This window comes from Lepisma saccharinum, chromosome 8, assembly GCF_977018435.1.
Source record: "Lepisma saccharinum chromosome 8, izLepSacc3.1, whole genome shotgun sequence".
In the NCBI taxonomy this organism is placed as follows: domain Eukaryota; kingdom Metazoa; phylum Arthropoda; class Insecta; order Zygentoma; family Lepismatidae; genus Lepisma; species Lepisma saccharinum.
In genome coordinates, this window is record NC_139236.1 from 59,707,062 (window position 1) to 59,723,461 (window position 16,400).

General features: G+C 37.7%; 1 protein-coding gene across 1 annotated transcript in view; it reads left to right on the forward strand.

Annotated features, from left to right (window-relative positions):
• The first annotated feature begins 753 nt into the window (after positions 1–753).
• LOC145991493 (transmembrane 6 superfamily member 1-like) overlaps positions 754–16,400 on the forward strand; it is a 33,527-nt gene continuing 17,880 nt past the window's right edge. The window contains exons 1-4 of the mRNA XM_083127510.1: positions 754–781; positions 9,286–9,495; positions 12,878–13,079; positions 14,553–14,841. Of these exons, the coding sequence (XP_082983636.1) occupies positions 9,297–9,495; positions 12,878–13,079; positions 14,553–14,841 (690 nt within the window). The 5' untranslated portion in view covers positions 754–781; positions 9,286–9,296. The remainder of the gene's footprint in view (positions 782–9,285; positions 9,496–12,877; positions 13,080–14,552; positions 14,842–16,400) is intronic.

Consider the following 16,400-nt stretch of genomic DNA (forward strand, 5'->3'; position numbering starts at 1 on the left):
TTTTTTGGTGGTACAACTTGAAGTGCGTGTGTCTTACAGTAACGGATGTATTGCGAACGAAGCAACCAAGTTTTTCATAAATCTATTTCTTTCTAAACCAAAAACAATAATTTGTCATTAAATTCAAGAGGGGCCTATCGTTGTTTACTTTTATCTTTGTTTATTTTTATTTTTGCGTGCTCGAAATATACACACATGCTCTCATGTTTAGAAGTTGTTTCGCTCTTATATTAATGACACATTTATTAAATAATATATGCGCAGAAAGTACTTTTAAAATGTTATGTTTCAGGAGACAAAGAGAAGCAAAAATACAATCCACTTGACATGCATGCGGGTTTTGATGTGTTGTGCGGTTGGCAATACTGTAGATTTTCTCAGTGTCTCCGATGTAAGCAGCTCGGCGGTTGAGGAAAGACTGGCACGGAAGATTCTGAGCTCAGTTCTCGCGCGGATTGATACATAAAACCTGCTGCAAGGTTAACCTGACGCTTGGCTTAGAAGGTTTGAAACGTTACGTTTTAGTTTATATTTTCAATAAAATAAATTACTGCCTTGGTCAGCTTATTTAGTTTTGCATAATCATGGAAACAAGGCTTAATGGTGTTATAATGAGTAAATGGGCCTTTTTTTACAGTTAAGTTGCACCTCTCATATATTATCCTTGCTTATTATGTGTGAAATTTCACGAATTGTTCCCACGTTAAGTTACGCGCAAAGGAGAGGAAAATTAACAAATGCAGTACTTCTTAGTTACCGACCGGGGTTGGACTGTACACACGTGAGTACAATAATGTAATTACGAATGATCACATATAGTAGAGGAGAAGCTAGTAATCACAATCACTTAACCCGACAATTCGCATTTCTTACGATGTTTTTCTCGTTTCAAATTTATTTTTCCATCTATATCTATAATCGTAATGTATGACTGACATGATTTTTTTTTTAAGAAAAACATACAATATTTCCGTTAATATTAACGGACGACACTGGCAAGAGAACATCGGGACAAGAGTAAACATGGCATTTTCGTAGAAGTCGCAACACCGATAAGCAAGTGAATAGCGAAAACTGGAAAATCATCATGGTTGCCGAGTGTTACAGGCAACAGGAAGTTCGGCCTTAGCTGCGATTCCTAGGAAAGTGTATCGTTCAAAACTACCAGCTGAGCAATTTTTTTGTAGGTATGTGTTACATCTGATAGCGTAGTATATACGAAAGTTGAAGGTTGTGAATGTTTGTCCAAGAGGCTTCATTCGTAATTATTCGCGATTAAAATTACCACCTGAGCCCCTCTTGCCTCCCCAACCCAATGGGGTCGGACGTCCATGCCGGGCGAGGAGAGGCAGCTGGGAAGAATAACACGCATGGGAGATCGATCGTTTATGTCGTCGCAAATCCCATCCCAGGCCGGATTCTCTCTTGCAGGAGAAATGTAGACAATAAAGATTTAACAGAAGCAAGGACGTTAACATAAGAAGAAAATTACCAACAGTTTGAAAAAAATAAACGCTTATCAATAAACTTATTCACTTATGACTTGGCATAATGTACAAGGTAATTTTCAACGATGAAAAGGGGCCTTCCCGATGGCGCAGTGGCACGGAGTTCTCTGGCAGTGGTTGCGTCGTTGCCTTGTAATCAAGGGGTCCGGGGTTCGATACCCGGTGGAGGCTCATAGTGCTTCGGATCCCACTTTAAACTGTACGTCCAGTCCCGATTAGCCATACTGTGCATGAAGTGGACTTAAAATCATAGGCGTAACTGGCGGGGGGTCTTGACACCCCGGGGAAGGTTCGGACCCCCTCCCCCCTACATTCAAAGGTGTGGGGATCCAACCAGAGCAATGATTACGAGTCAAATTCGTCACTACTTCGAAAGACGAATACAAAGAATTAGAAATCTTGGAAATTACTTCTTTCTACAACCTTACATGTCGTGAGTGATTATTTACGTACAGAGCAACTTTCGGTTCGAGAATTCTTTCTTTCGTCTCTTGTACTAATCTCTCTTTAGGGACCCTCGTGGACAAGGGTACTGGCCATGCAAAAAGATGCACGTGGGTCGGACAAAGTTCTTGGAATTTCAAGTGCCTCAGCTAATCTTCACTCCCCCTTTGCAAATGTGACTTGGTCAGAGGACACAATCACTGTCTATTTATATACATATATGAGAGAGAGAGGGGGGAGAGAGAGAGGGAGAGAGAGAGAGAGAGTAGAACAGCCTGCATTTGAGTAGGTATATTTCGGCAGCAGGAAACATTAGGGAACGCTTGCATTCATTTTCAATAGAAAACTTCTACCGAAAGTACCATATAAGCGGTCACTCGGGAAGATCACGCTACTGAAGTCTGTCGCCTTGATTAAGAACCAATTCATTGGTAAATTTTACTTATATCCTTTTCATTTATGATTTTATCTGTGTTAAATAGACACATTGGTGTCTTGAGGCTGGTGGCGGAGTAAACAACTTCTCTCGAGGGAAGAGGGAATGGATGACTCCGGACCGTCTATTTACTTCCTTATTTTATTTTAGACATCAGAGAAAGGTGTCGGCATTCATTCTTATGTTTATGGAGTTTTATAGTTAGTTGGAGAAGAGTGATCGCCTGATCGTTGAAAGATATGTAAAGTTACGAGCTGTGAATAAATCTTCTTTATTTTATTTTGACTTTTAATTACAAAAAAGGGCTGAATCAGTACTTATTATTACGAAAAATCCAGAAAAGTACGTTCTATGTTAAAGTAAATGAAAAAAACCAAATTGAATATGGTTGCCAAATTTCTTAACTAGTGTCCGAATGTTCTTCCAGGATATTGAAATTTTCGGGGAGGGCTTTTCTATTTCCAGAAGGGATTTCCTAACTCCCCCGGGCCACCCCTGAATTCATCACTGCCTCGAATTCCCTAGATCCTAGAGCCTCGCCACCAAAGTCTTGTTGTGTTACGTTATAATATTAAATGGGGTGTCTAACAGTCAAGAATTCAATAAAAAGTCAAGAAATTATAGTTGTGGTCAAGAACTATTGCTATTACAATGACTTATTGATTTCGTTTATTTTACTTCACTGCTAAAGGTCCCGGGTTCGATCCCTGGCCGGTTCAAATCCGGGAACTCTTCTAACGTTGGAAGCGGCCACGGCGCCCACCCAGCGTCGAATAACATCGGTACCTGGGGGAAACCCTGGATGGTAAAGGCGGTCAGGGGGGTGATGCTGATCACATCACCCCCACTCATGACCGCATCAAGAAAGTGTGGGGCGCTACTCCCACACCCCCTATACGCCTTCATGGCGTGGCGCTATGCACAGGGGATCACTTTTTTCTCATCCTTTGGCTAATTGCGAAGATGATAAGATAGATGAAGGGACAATCGCAAATATATAGGAAGGACCAACATGAGCCCCACATAAGATTATACAGGCTGTGACGTCAGACGCCACAGCCTCGCAAGTCGGCCAAATACAGTCCAGTATCTATAAATTGATAAATCAAGTCTAATTCTCTTGTTAAATGCAGCTTCAGCAATATAATAACTCATGCCTCGTCAGCCCTGGAAGGGACTTGGCCTACCTCCCGACTGACAGTCTCCCTCCCACAATCCTACCTAGAGGTGTGGAGATCTTGAACCAGTAATGGAGTGACGTGGGGTCAGCACGTCGAAACCTCAGTCGTTAAGGAGATTTCCCACATCGGGTTACGCTACTCACTCGTAGCTCCCCAATTTCCTCACGATGGTGGGTTGCACCGATCCTATACACAGGCCGAAAACCCAGAGGCTGAACCCAGGCGGACTCGAACCCAAGCCGTCACGCTGCCAGATTCCAAAGCACAGCGCATTAGACCGCATGGCCATGAAGGAGGACTAAATACAGCTTCAGTTTTCATTTCAACCGGCCATTTGGTAGGGATTTTTCGTTAAATAAATATTTATTTTGTTAATTGCTAATTTCCAACTTTATCTAAGTATGCGGTCAAATAAATTGATTGGTTGATTGATTGATTGATTTAGTGTTTTAAGTTCACTTTATGCACAGTAAGGCTAATCGGGACTGGACCTACAGTTTATAGTGGGATCCGAACCACTATATGCCTCCACCGGGTATCGAACCCTGGACCTCTTGATTACAAGGCGACGACGCTACCACTGCGCCATCGGGGAGGCCATACGCGGTCAAATAAATAAAGGTTACGAAAAACGTAAGAAAGGTCAAGAAAAAGCCATGAAAAGTCAAGAATTTTGGATTTATTATTTTGGTAGACACACTGTTAAATTGACTGATTACGTTCAAATGCAGGGACTCGACTGCTGTAAAAATTACAGATAAAAGAATCTAATTTTATGGCAGTTGCAGTAACCAAATCATCACTGACTTGTCCCATTCCACGCAAAATATATATAAAAGACCTTAAAACTTAATTTTTGGAATTTTGAAAACTATGTAACCAGTTATTCTTTTTAAAAAATTAGCCCGGTGCATGTATTGTAACCGCAATCGCGAAAGTAACGCGCTACAAAACTGGGGATCCGAAGTTTCAACTCCTATCAATGGGGATTTTCAACTTTATCGGATAGGGAATTTAAAAGTTGGAAAGGAATTTTGGAAGAATTATAAGGGAATTTTCAGTCTGACCCAGGAATAATACTGGGAAAGAGGACATCAGAAGTGAAATTGGAGGTGTCGCGAGTGTGTGCTGAAATTCCGAGATAAAATACTGCTTCGCTCAAGTCTCAGAATTCTAAATTTATGAAAAATTTAGTTGGATCATTTCAACATTGTCTCATTGTTGTATTTCTGCGAAACTTCGAATAAAATTTTGGAAATGCGTCATAGATTTTGGTTTCTGAACTTCCATTAATCCAACAGGTGAGAATTTTCAGGGGGGGTTGAACCCTAGAACCCCCCTCTAAATACGGCCGTGGTAAAGGGTGAACATCCCGAGACACTGTGAAATAAAAGAATTGGTGCTCTGATTAATTAATAATACGTATTTTCAGTTTGCAAAGAAATAATTCACTCTATCCATAGCTTTATCAGCTGAAACAGGATTTGTAAATGTTTTAATACCACTAACTATATATACACAATTATCAGTACTAGTTTTACAACCATTTCAGCAGTTATCACCGGATTAAGTACTAAATTTAATTTGAATAAGAATAAAATTGATTATAAGAATTTAATTCAGCTAATTAAGAATGTTAAAAATTAGTTAGAAATTCTATTAACTCTCAATGGGGATATCGATATATTAAAAATTTTGTTGAGAAAATTAAAAATTAAATTGTTTAAAATCGTTTGATAAGGGTTACATATTTGAGATTTTCAAAAACTGATATCTCCATTAAGTTGTACAGAAAATTTTATTAAAAATAGCATTTTGATTTGATTTTTTTGATTTGATTTAGTTTATTTTACTTCGCGTTTTGTGCCTCGTGGCTAATTTGCGAAGATGGGGATGAGTGATGAAATGATGAAATTGATGAATGGACATTCGCAAACAACCAAGCCCGACCGGGATTCGAACCCGGGACCATTGGCGTCGGAGCGCGATGTGCTAACCACTCGGCCACAGGATCGGGCTAAAAATAGCATTTTGAATATTTCAAGTACCTTAATTGGTAAGAGAGAATACAATAAAAATAGGTTCTTGCCCCTGGAGGTTATGCAACCCGAAATGCCCCTGAGTGTTATGCAACCCGCAATATATGAGTGGGCTACACGAATCTTAAGTCAAATTGTCGAAATATCTAATAGGAACCAAGATAACATTTTTTTTTAGATTTCTGGCCGCTGTTTGCAACCATCAACACAATATTTTTTTTTTTTAATTTGGCGCGCAATGATTAACACTCTGAGGATTAGACCGCCCGCTCGACTTTTGTAACGTAACGCTGTAACGGTTTCATCGAGTTTCATCTTGCGAGCTGCACAAGGATGATGGAGAGTGGGTCGCGCAAGAGTTTTCCGATTGCGTAATCATATGCGTGAGACCTTGAGATGACGTAAGCATGCTCCTGCACATTGCAGAGTAGGACCTTTTGCATTGTAGAGTGTTCGGCGCTCGGTGCATATGCTGTCGAACATTACATCATTGCAAAGCAGCACGTTCCAGATCTATCTTATTCCAGAGTGTTCGAAGAGAAAAGCTATATATTAATCAGTACATACCGAATTCTTCCAATTTGTCGTCGTTTAGCTTTACGTTTGGTCTACTGAAATGTCGAATAGCACTTCGGGTTCTCGAATAAACGATTTCTTATCAAAACTAGCAAACATCGCTCGTAACGATAGCATTGACGTGAAAATTGCACAGTTAGAAAGGGAAAAAAAACTAAAAAAATAATGTTAGGCAAACAAAGTTTAGAATTAAACAATTAATTGAAATGTTGAGACTTCAAGAGCAAAAAATAGATAATTTTCATAAAAGTAGTATTTATTTCGAGAGTATTAAAATAACGAAAAAGATGAAGATCGCTCTACTGAAATGTCGGATAGCACTTCCGGTTCTCGAGTAAACGATTTCTTATCAAATGTAGCAAACGCCGTTGGTAACAATAGAATTGACGTGAAAATTACACAGTTAAAAGATAAGATAAATAATGAAAAAAATATCAGAGAAACAAAGTTTAGGATTAAACAACAAATTGTTTATTTTGTTGTCTAAGTCTAAACATTTTTTGTCTAATATTATAATGTATCATATATTTTTTTCATGATTTGTGAATTAGAATCCTTGTGGGATTTTGGGAGGAAACAGGATAATTCGCAAATCTCTTTTTTCTTCCAATTGGCTCTTCTGTTTCTCAAAATTTCTTTCACCACCTTCTAATGTGAGCATCGAAGGGTTGCAACACCCTTGTGAGAAACACAGAGCAGAAGGTGGTCGTCTAATAAGTTTTTCTTAAAACGAATTCAATTCTAGTTCATCTATTGTCGATTTTAATCTATTTAATATTTCCACGAACGAATGAGAATATTTTGGACAATTGATATTAAATAATTGAAGGTTATTTTTTCCTGCCTGTATCAACTAGTTAGAGGATTCGTTAAATTCATAGAATACATAATCTTTGAAAAAATACAATCTTCCGTTATTATATCTGAAAGAAGAATCCATGTTTGGTGGTATACCAGGGAAATTTCTGGTTATTAGACCATGCTGTTTAGGCCTTAAGGTGCATTCGTTTATTTCCGTAAAAAATATATGTGGTTATAAAATATAAACGTGCGACCAGAAAAATTGTTCACAAAAGTATGAATTCTGGATCTTGAATTGATACCAAATTCTGTGATAGATTTATGATAACCATCTAACAAAATTAAACTGGGGTAATCGAACATGTATATTACATTTGTTATCTGCTTCTTCTTTATTAATACTATTTGTCCTGAGGGTCTTTGATAAACTGCGGTAATTCTTTCAAAATCCGGTAGTAAAAATGTTAACCAATCAGTGATCCTTTGCGGACCTATTGCAGTTGTAGAATTATCAAGACCATTTGTCATAAAACACGTACAAAAATTCATTTACTATTACAAACTGATTAATATTCGTTAATTCGCATAATTTAGGTTGTTCCTCTGGTAACTGTTCTTCTTCGACATGTTTGTCTTCGATAGTTTGTTTCCTTTTTATAAAGATTGTATGGCGAGAATATCATCATTATGTAATTCTATTTTGTTTGTGTTAAAAGCAAACATGAGGGAATCTTGATTATTATTATGAGATATTCCAAGAGCATGTCCAATTTCATGCAACAAAACCGAGAAATGATTTGTTTGATCACCAGGGGCATTATGATCTTCTTGTAGATACCAAGATTCGTCTTGATCGAGATGTATTTCAATAGGTGAATTTGCACTGTTTGGATAAGTTGCATGGCCTAACACACCACCTTTACCATCTAGTACAGAAGAACAATATCCACCTATTTTATGATTTCTGTGTGGATTCCCTCGCTTGTTAGATATAATAATATCGGGGTTTTGTGAGTCCACTTCGAAATTTAAATCTGTGTGCTGGCTCCACGTTTCAAAAGCTGCCTCTGCTATTCCTTGTATTTCACGATTAATTATTGCATAATACCATTTAATTGTCTTACTGTTCCATTTATATCTTAGCATGTTAAACTGAATTTCATCATCGTGAACACCACATCTCGGACGGTTCATTAATTCTAAACTTCGTTCCTCCAAAATTCCATTTGACTCAAAATGATAGTATTCTTGGAAAATTTTTAAAGCGTTTTGAAATGTAAGCGAATCTATTTGCGTAAGTTCGTTTATGGTATTAGGTAAATATCCATAATTATGCAGATACGTTATTGCTGATAAGGTTTGTTTAGGATTACATAACCCCCGTTAAGACAATGAACGGAATAGACATAAATGATCACTATATTTGTCACATTACTGAATGTTATGTGACTATTCTCAACTTTCAGTGCTATGATTAATTTGCCGCTTGAATGTGTCCCACGTAGCAGCTGGAATCGCGCTGCTTGCCAGGGAAATAGAATGCCTTAATCCTCAACTCAAGTGCATAGATTTTTTAAAATTAAAACATTTCATAATTACAAGTAATCACGTACTTTTGTGTCAGATGTTGAAAATATTTTCCTTGTACTCCGCACATTTTCCACATCCTTTGAGAAAGTTCCCTCAAAAGTCGCCTCCTCACTCTTCTGAAGGAGTTTGTTTACAGGTTAGAATCACACACAAAAATTATTTCTTCTAAAGCGTGTTTATCTTGCTCATTGTAACAACACTAATAAAACTTTTTAACACTCAACACTTATCAGTTTATTACTTGTCACCTTAGCGGTATGCACAGAAGCGAATATAACTTTTCCTACAACACGACATATCAATCCATATGCATCCATATTCCGACGACTGGAATTTGATGTGGATAACATGTTGTTGATTAGCGTTAGCCCTATTACAGTGCTCCTCAGTGTGTTTACCGAAGAGAAACTTAAATACTGGCTAGGAAATTTCCCAATTGAGTTGAGGGGATTTTGCCGGCAAGCGGAGCTTTTCTCGTCTCTACATGGGACGTGCTCAAGTGGCACAATAACCAAATGAAGGCACAGTACTTAACACAATCAGTTAATGAACCGGTTGAAAGGTAAGTAGGTAGTCTAATTTCCAGTTTAGTACCTCATGATGAAAATTTAATGGGATAAATATAATCTAGCCTTTAATGTGTTGTGTGTGAACTTTATATAAATTATTTTAGTTTCAGAGTAACCTTTTTGTATATTCAATGTTCACAGACAAACGCAAAATGGCAAATGAAAATTTGAGAAACACGATAGTGATGTTAGTAGTCAGTTTGACGGCGTTTCCCATATCCTACTTGTACAACAATACCGTTGTATCTGCATCTAAGGGCATCGCTTTTATCCTGGCAATGATGATCCTTTGCACAATTGTTGGAATCAACAAGCTCCTGATGAAGAAAGTAAAAGACTGGACTTATTATGGTATGTGTTTGTAATATTTGTTTTTATATGCTTAACAAAATGAACTATTTTAGAGTTTTCGTCATGTGTAACTACATATAACGAATTACATTCAATTATAGCTAATAAACAATTTTCGTCTCACTCAAAATCGCAGGAAGAGGCTTTACAAACATCGAGAACAAAGAAAGAAAATCATCATCATCCTTTGCCGTTTCCTGCCTCTGGCTGGGTCGACATAGAAGTCAAGCCTCTCCATTTTTCCTGGTGTTCCACCACTCCTCTCTTTCCACAATATTCCAATCTTGTCCTCTTCTACTGACACTCTCCGCTATCTGCTATTTCCACCGACATCTTGGTCTTCCCCTTGGCCTTATTCCCACTCCTTGTGCATTGTAAGCTCTTACTGGAAGTCTTTCTGCATCCATCCTCTTCATGAACCATCTCATCTGCACCAGATCTATCCTGTCCTGAAGTTTCACCACACCCACTGTCTGTCGGATCTCCTCATTCCTTATTCTATTCCTTCTAGTCTTCCCCAATATACTCCTTAAAAATTTCATCTCTACTGCCTGCATCTTTCCTTTGACTCTCTCTGCCTTTGTCAAAGTCTCTGCTCCATATTTAATTATTGGCACATAGTATGTGTTATATATTACCTTCTTGCATTTCATAGGTACATCCCTGTTCCATATTAATATCTTCGAACGCTTTGATATAGTCCAACACCCATTTGTCCTCTTCTGTTTGGCTCCTCATCTATTCTTCCACTTCTCTCAATTATGTTTCCTAATATTTGAAGCTCTCCACTACCCTCAACTGTTCCGTGTCAATCTTTATTCTTGATTCATTTCTGGCTCTGTTTCTTGTTGATATTAGCATCTCGATCTCTTCTGCACTCAATTTCATTCCTGCTCTTCTGATTTCCTTATTCCAACTATCAATCTGTCTCTGTACTTCTTCCCTGTTTCCCCATATTACTAAGTCATCAGCGAACAACAGGGCCTTCATCTCTTCCTTCACTATCTTCTTCCCCACCTCTCCGTTAATTCCATTGTAATTATGAACATCAGTGGGGAAAGAACACTTCCCTCTTTTAGTTCATTACTTATACTGAACCACTCTTCTTCCCACTGGTGTCTTCACACAGCTCTGGTTGGCCTTGTATGTGCTCTGCACTCTACACACTATCTCTTCCTCGACCCCTTTCTCTCTTAGAGCCTTCCAAATCTTTGTTCTGTCCATGCTATCGATGCCATAATGCCATAATAAAATCATTTCCATAGTCATACTGCCTTTCCTGTATTTGCCTTATGATGAATATCAGATCTACTGTTGATCTAGGCTTCCCCGATGGCGCAGTGGTAGCGTCGTTGCCTTGTAAGCAAGGGGTCCTGGGTTCGATACCCGGTGGAGGAACATAGTGGTTCGGATCCCACTTTAAACTGTAGGTCCAGTCCCGATTAGCCTTACTGTGCATAAAGTGGACTTAAAACACCAAATCTATCTACTGTTGATCTGTCTCTTCTAAATCCATACTGTTCCTCCCTCATGTTCATCTCAGTTACGTCTCTTATTTTATTCTCTATTTTTTCTCCTACTACATTCCTTTGTCACCCTTCTTGAATATGAAAACTATTAGTCCCTTTGTCAAATCTCTCTCTTGCCACACTTTTTTCAACACCCTGTATAGCCACTGCACACCAATCACTCCAGCTCCTAGTATCATTTCCACTGGAACTTCAACTACTCCAGGTGCTCTACCTCTCTTCATTCTCTTCAGTGCTTCCTCCACTTCTATCCATGTGAGATTCATTTTTCCTTAAATTGTTATTTTTCCTTCACTTCTTTATGCTCATTTAGTTTCTTCATGTTCAGCAATTTCTCTCAATTATTTCTTCACATTCTCCTTATTTCTTCATCCTCTACTACCTTTCATTCCTCAGCTTACAGCTGTCTCCTCTTTCGCTTCTACTCTCTCTCTCTCTCCCTAATCCATACAATACTTTCTTGTTCCCATGTACATCTTCATCTGGCACTTTGGCCCATTCTTCCATCTACTTTGTTCTTTACCCTTTACTACTACTGTTCTTGCATCTTTCATCTTTTCCACATACTCTTTCTGTGCATTTTGTGATTTACATTTAAACCATTTTATAAATGCATCATTTTTGTTTTTCACTGCCTTTCTAGTTCTTTCATTCCACCATGGTCTTTCTTTCTTCTTTCTTTTCTTGCTTGTCCTGCTACATACCTCTTCGGTTGTCTCTACAAATTCTGTTTTAAATCTTATCCATTTTGTTTCTACTCCTTTGGGTTTATCTCTTGCCACTTGTTCGCAATATTTCTTGATATTTCTCTTTTATCATCTTCCCCTTCAATTTACACACTCTTATCCTTCTCTCTTGTTCTTCCCTTCCATCTTTTATTTTCCATCTCCTCACATTTCCTACTAGTAGCCTGTGGTCACTGTCCAAGTTCTCACTGGGTATTACTTTAATGTTGTTCATCTTCTTCTTTACTTCCTTGTTTAGCAATATAGAATCTATTACAGACTTTTGTTCATTATTCCAACTGTATCTTGTGATTTTATGCCAGCTATTACCAGCTATTACCTACTAACAGTCAGTTTATCTTACAAAAGTCCAAATATACTGAAATACACCTAAATTGAGAGTAGTCTATTTATGATTTCATTTCCGATGCCTAAAAGGTTTTCTTTAAGCCTGCTGTGCCAATTTGTTTGAATTTAGTATGCACATTTCTCCAATGCACTGTAGTGTTGTGCATAAGGACAATCGTTGTAATACAAGTGTAGTGTTCAAAATAGAAGTACATATGTAAATCAGCAAAAGATGTTAACTATGATTTTTTTTCTTTTATTGAAGCATTTCAGGACGGATCACACATTTTCGATACCCTTAAATATGCCACTGAGTAAGAAAAATAACCATGATGTCTATCTGCAACGTAGTACACATGAATTCATAACCAATTTTTACTGCTACATAGTACTGTAATTACTTCCCACTCGAAATTATAGGCATACAAAAATAATTATTTTAATGGTTACGTATCTTTTTACACGCTCTGCGAGAAAAAATTGAGAAGCATACATTAACTTAGGAATATTTCATTAGCAGCACAACGCACTTAATTTGATAGCATTTAATTTAAAAACTAAGTTTGATTACTTCTGAACACATTTTATAGATTCCTATGTGTACTGAAATACATTTACATACATGTGTTCAAATTGCAACTTCAGCATGTATATCTTAACACTTTCGGATACATTGATCAGAAGCAATTTTGGAAAAATGTTCGCAAAGGGTGTTTTTTATAATGTTTTTTTCCTTCTTTTTTTTACTTCCTTTTCTTTAAATAAAAGCTTGTCTTTCAGGTTTTGCCTTGTTCTCATTTACGTGCGTGATTGATCTAGTCATCTGTCTGGAGATGCTGGGAAAGGTCTCTGGGTTCATGTCGTGGTATCTGGCCAATGGCGAACCGTACCTCGCATCCACCTGGGGGTATCTGAGTTGCTTCTGGGATATGTTCGGCTTCTGCCCATTATACATCGTGCTGTGTTTCTATAGCAGCAAAGGGTAATGGATAACAATTATTATCTTTTTGTATTATTAAAAATCTCAACATTTGCATTAAGATAGAAAAGTATGAACTGCAAAAAATCGACACTGCATGTGTGAAAATAATCTTCCACTTGCGTTCTTCACTGGGAAGAGGTATTTGCTGTTATTATGTGAGTCAGTATACTGTGTAAAGTACAGGGTGTTTCAAAATGATTTGAACGATTTCAGTTCGTATTTTATTCATAAATTATCAAATTGAGATCCAATTTCACACATATATAATGAAACTGTCCACGTTTAAGTGCCGGGCGAAGTTAACTCGCAAATGCTCAATTTGAGGACCCTTTGTTACTCTCCACTCTGCACATGTCAATATGGTAATCTAGCTCCATCCGGACATGTTTCACCATGTTTAGCACGTTCAGTACGTTCTCATCTGGTTTGCAGAACAGCACTAATATGATTGAGTTCTTTGCTGGTGTATCTTCATGAAATCGTCTATGAAACTGACGTCACACAATCACGACCGACCGAACCTATAATTCTCGCAAAATGCTTTCTCCTCACCAGTGGCAGCCATTTTACAACTGGTCAGCCTGGAACCTGGCGCCAGAACTTAGAACTACTTGGACCATTCCAAAAAAAATAAAAATGAATGATGTGTTTGAATGTATTTCATAGGATATTCGATCAGCGATTAGGTTGTCTTGTTCATGGAACGTGTTTTTATCGTTCAAATCATTTTGAAACACGTTGTAAATGCGACACGGTAGATCATGGTGGCACCCATTATTGTGCCATTGGTCTGTTCAAGTGGCCATTTTTTTAACTACTCATAGAAAAAGTAGGGTATGTAAGTTGACCAGCAACTTTTGATTATCAAAATATCCATTTTTAACTTTTAACATTGGTTTGCTACTCATTTTGGCAAAAAAAAATATTCCAAACTATTCAATGTGCTCCGAAATGAATTTCCAGATAATTCTGTAGGCCTAATATAATAATGAACTCTGCCGCATGTACTTATACTTAGTGCTAGAAACACTACATAATTATAAATTATATTACTTGTAAGCATTTCATTTTGTAAATTAATTCATGATGCATCAAATCCGAATTGAGAAATAGCCTACATTTATAAGAAATCGTATTCACAGCATATGCAGTTGGGGAACTACAACGAAAAAATCAGTTTTGTTGAATTTCGTGAATGGTAGTGTTCAAAATAAAACTTTTCACTCTCTTACAAAACACACAAAGAAATATTCGCTCCATTACTTCACTCCTTCAGGCAAATTCTTGCTGGGTACATGCTAACAGTTTCATGTAAGTCACATGTGTTGTCAGTGATTGAATTAATGATGTTTGAAAGCACGAAACTACATAAACAAGCTTATGTTAGAAAATATATGAGATGTGATTATATATTGTTATGATAAAGTATGTGTTTCACACAATGCCAATAAATCTGTCTTCGTACCTTTACAGCTTAAATTACAGAACAACTGCTTTGTACTGGGGAGGCGGAATATTTCAGAGCGTGGTGAACGTTCTTCTTGGAGCATGCCTCAGTAAATGTGGCCTACAGTGGTGCACTCTGTTGAACGCTCCGTACATTATTTTCCCATTTTTCATTGTGTGGAGGTGCCTTACTCAAGAAGACAAAGACCAGAGCAAGAAGGCAAAGAATGCAAGGGGTGTTCTCATGTTGGTGTCAGATTGCATTTTGGGCATTCTTCTGTTTTTGGCAGCATTCGTCTCGCTTATTCGAGGATTGGTAAGTTTTGACGAGTGTGCACAATGCTCGTAAGAAATTTCTGTAGTCCCGTTTCGCCTAATTGCTTATCAGCACAAGATAATGTGATTTATGACCTGGCCGCCATTTTATGCGAAACGGGATATCACCTTTCGCAAAATCCAATTCGCGTTTGAAATTATCCGATGTGCCATCTGGTGGGATTTTCCGGAACCACTCTATGTAGGATACTATGTTGTGTTGAAGTCGTTCAAAGCGTGGGAAATGTTCGAAAGAGTAACATCTACTGTTCAGTTTTTTGCTCTAAATCGTTTTGTGGGTCAGGACAAGTGAAAAGTTTACATGTGTATCCACCCCGTGGAATCAACAAATTGAAATTTGTAAATAAATCGGGGAAAACAGAGTTGATTGACATAAGATTGGCATGGGGGATAAATATCTGAAAATCAAAGTAAGCTTATCAACATGACCTTTGTCTGGAGTTGAGTCTAATGATATGAAATAGTGCTTTGACTGCTTGATTCGAGAGATAACATCATTGAAAACTCGCTTGCCAATTATTTGCACAACTTCCTCGCAAATCGTCGATGATAGGTAGTTCGTGTGACCACTTCCACGGTTTCCATGTTTATTTTATATGATTGCTTAAAAAGTCGTCATACTCTGCAACAGGGACGGCGACAGGGGTGGGCACGGGTGGGCAAGCGCCCACACAAAAATTCCTGTGCCCACCCGATTGCCCACCCAATCAAATTCAATAAGTATATGTACTTGGAGATAGCTATATGAATGATTCGATAAATAAGTGTGTTCTGGTGTTCATAACATGTATGAAATTTTCATATGTTATCATCCCATAAAAGCCAATTTTGTCATTGATTAAAATCAGTTAGTATGCTTAGGAGGCTCAAAATTATGCAGGGTATGATCAAGATTAGATCAGAATTTAGGTTGAACTTGAGGACTGCAGCTCCGGGCCTCCACATACGTATATAAATCCCGGCCTGGGTATGGTTAAAATAATCTTCAAATAAACAAATAAAAACATCATCTTAGCGTTACTTCCTCCGGCAACACAATACATTATTTCGACTTTTTAATTATTATTATTATTAGAATAATTTAATCAAGAAGATTTAGATGGGCAGGCCATGTGACACGAATGGCAGAGGAAAGAATAGTTTACAGGATTCTTGTTGGGAAACCTGATGGTAAGAGACCTGTAGGAAGGCCAAGACGAGAATGGAAGGATATCGTTGATATGGACCTAAAAGAAATCGGCAAGGATGGGAAAGATTGGATTGATCTTGCCCCGGATAGGCACAGATGGGAGGCTTGTGTTGCTGCAGCCATAAACCTTAGGGTTTAAGTATGCTAGAGATTATAATATAATTTTAATTAGCTCTTCATTGAAATTCCAGAAGTGTCCCCTTTTTTATTTCATAACAATTTTTATATACCTGTTATCTTCAAATATCAATATGGTATGCGAAATATCAACTTTATATTCGTTCTACTAATAAGAAGCAATCACAATAATCACTACAATACTGAAGTGAAAAATTTTTAGTAAACCAGTT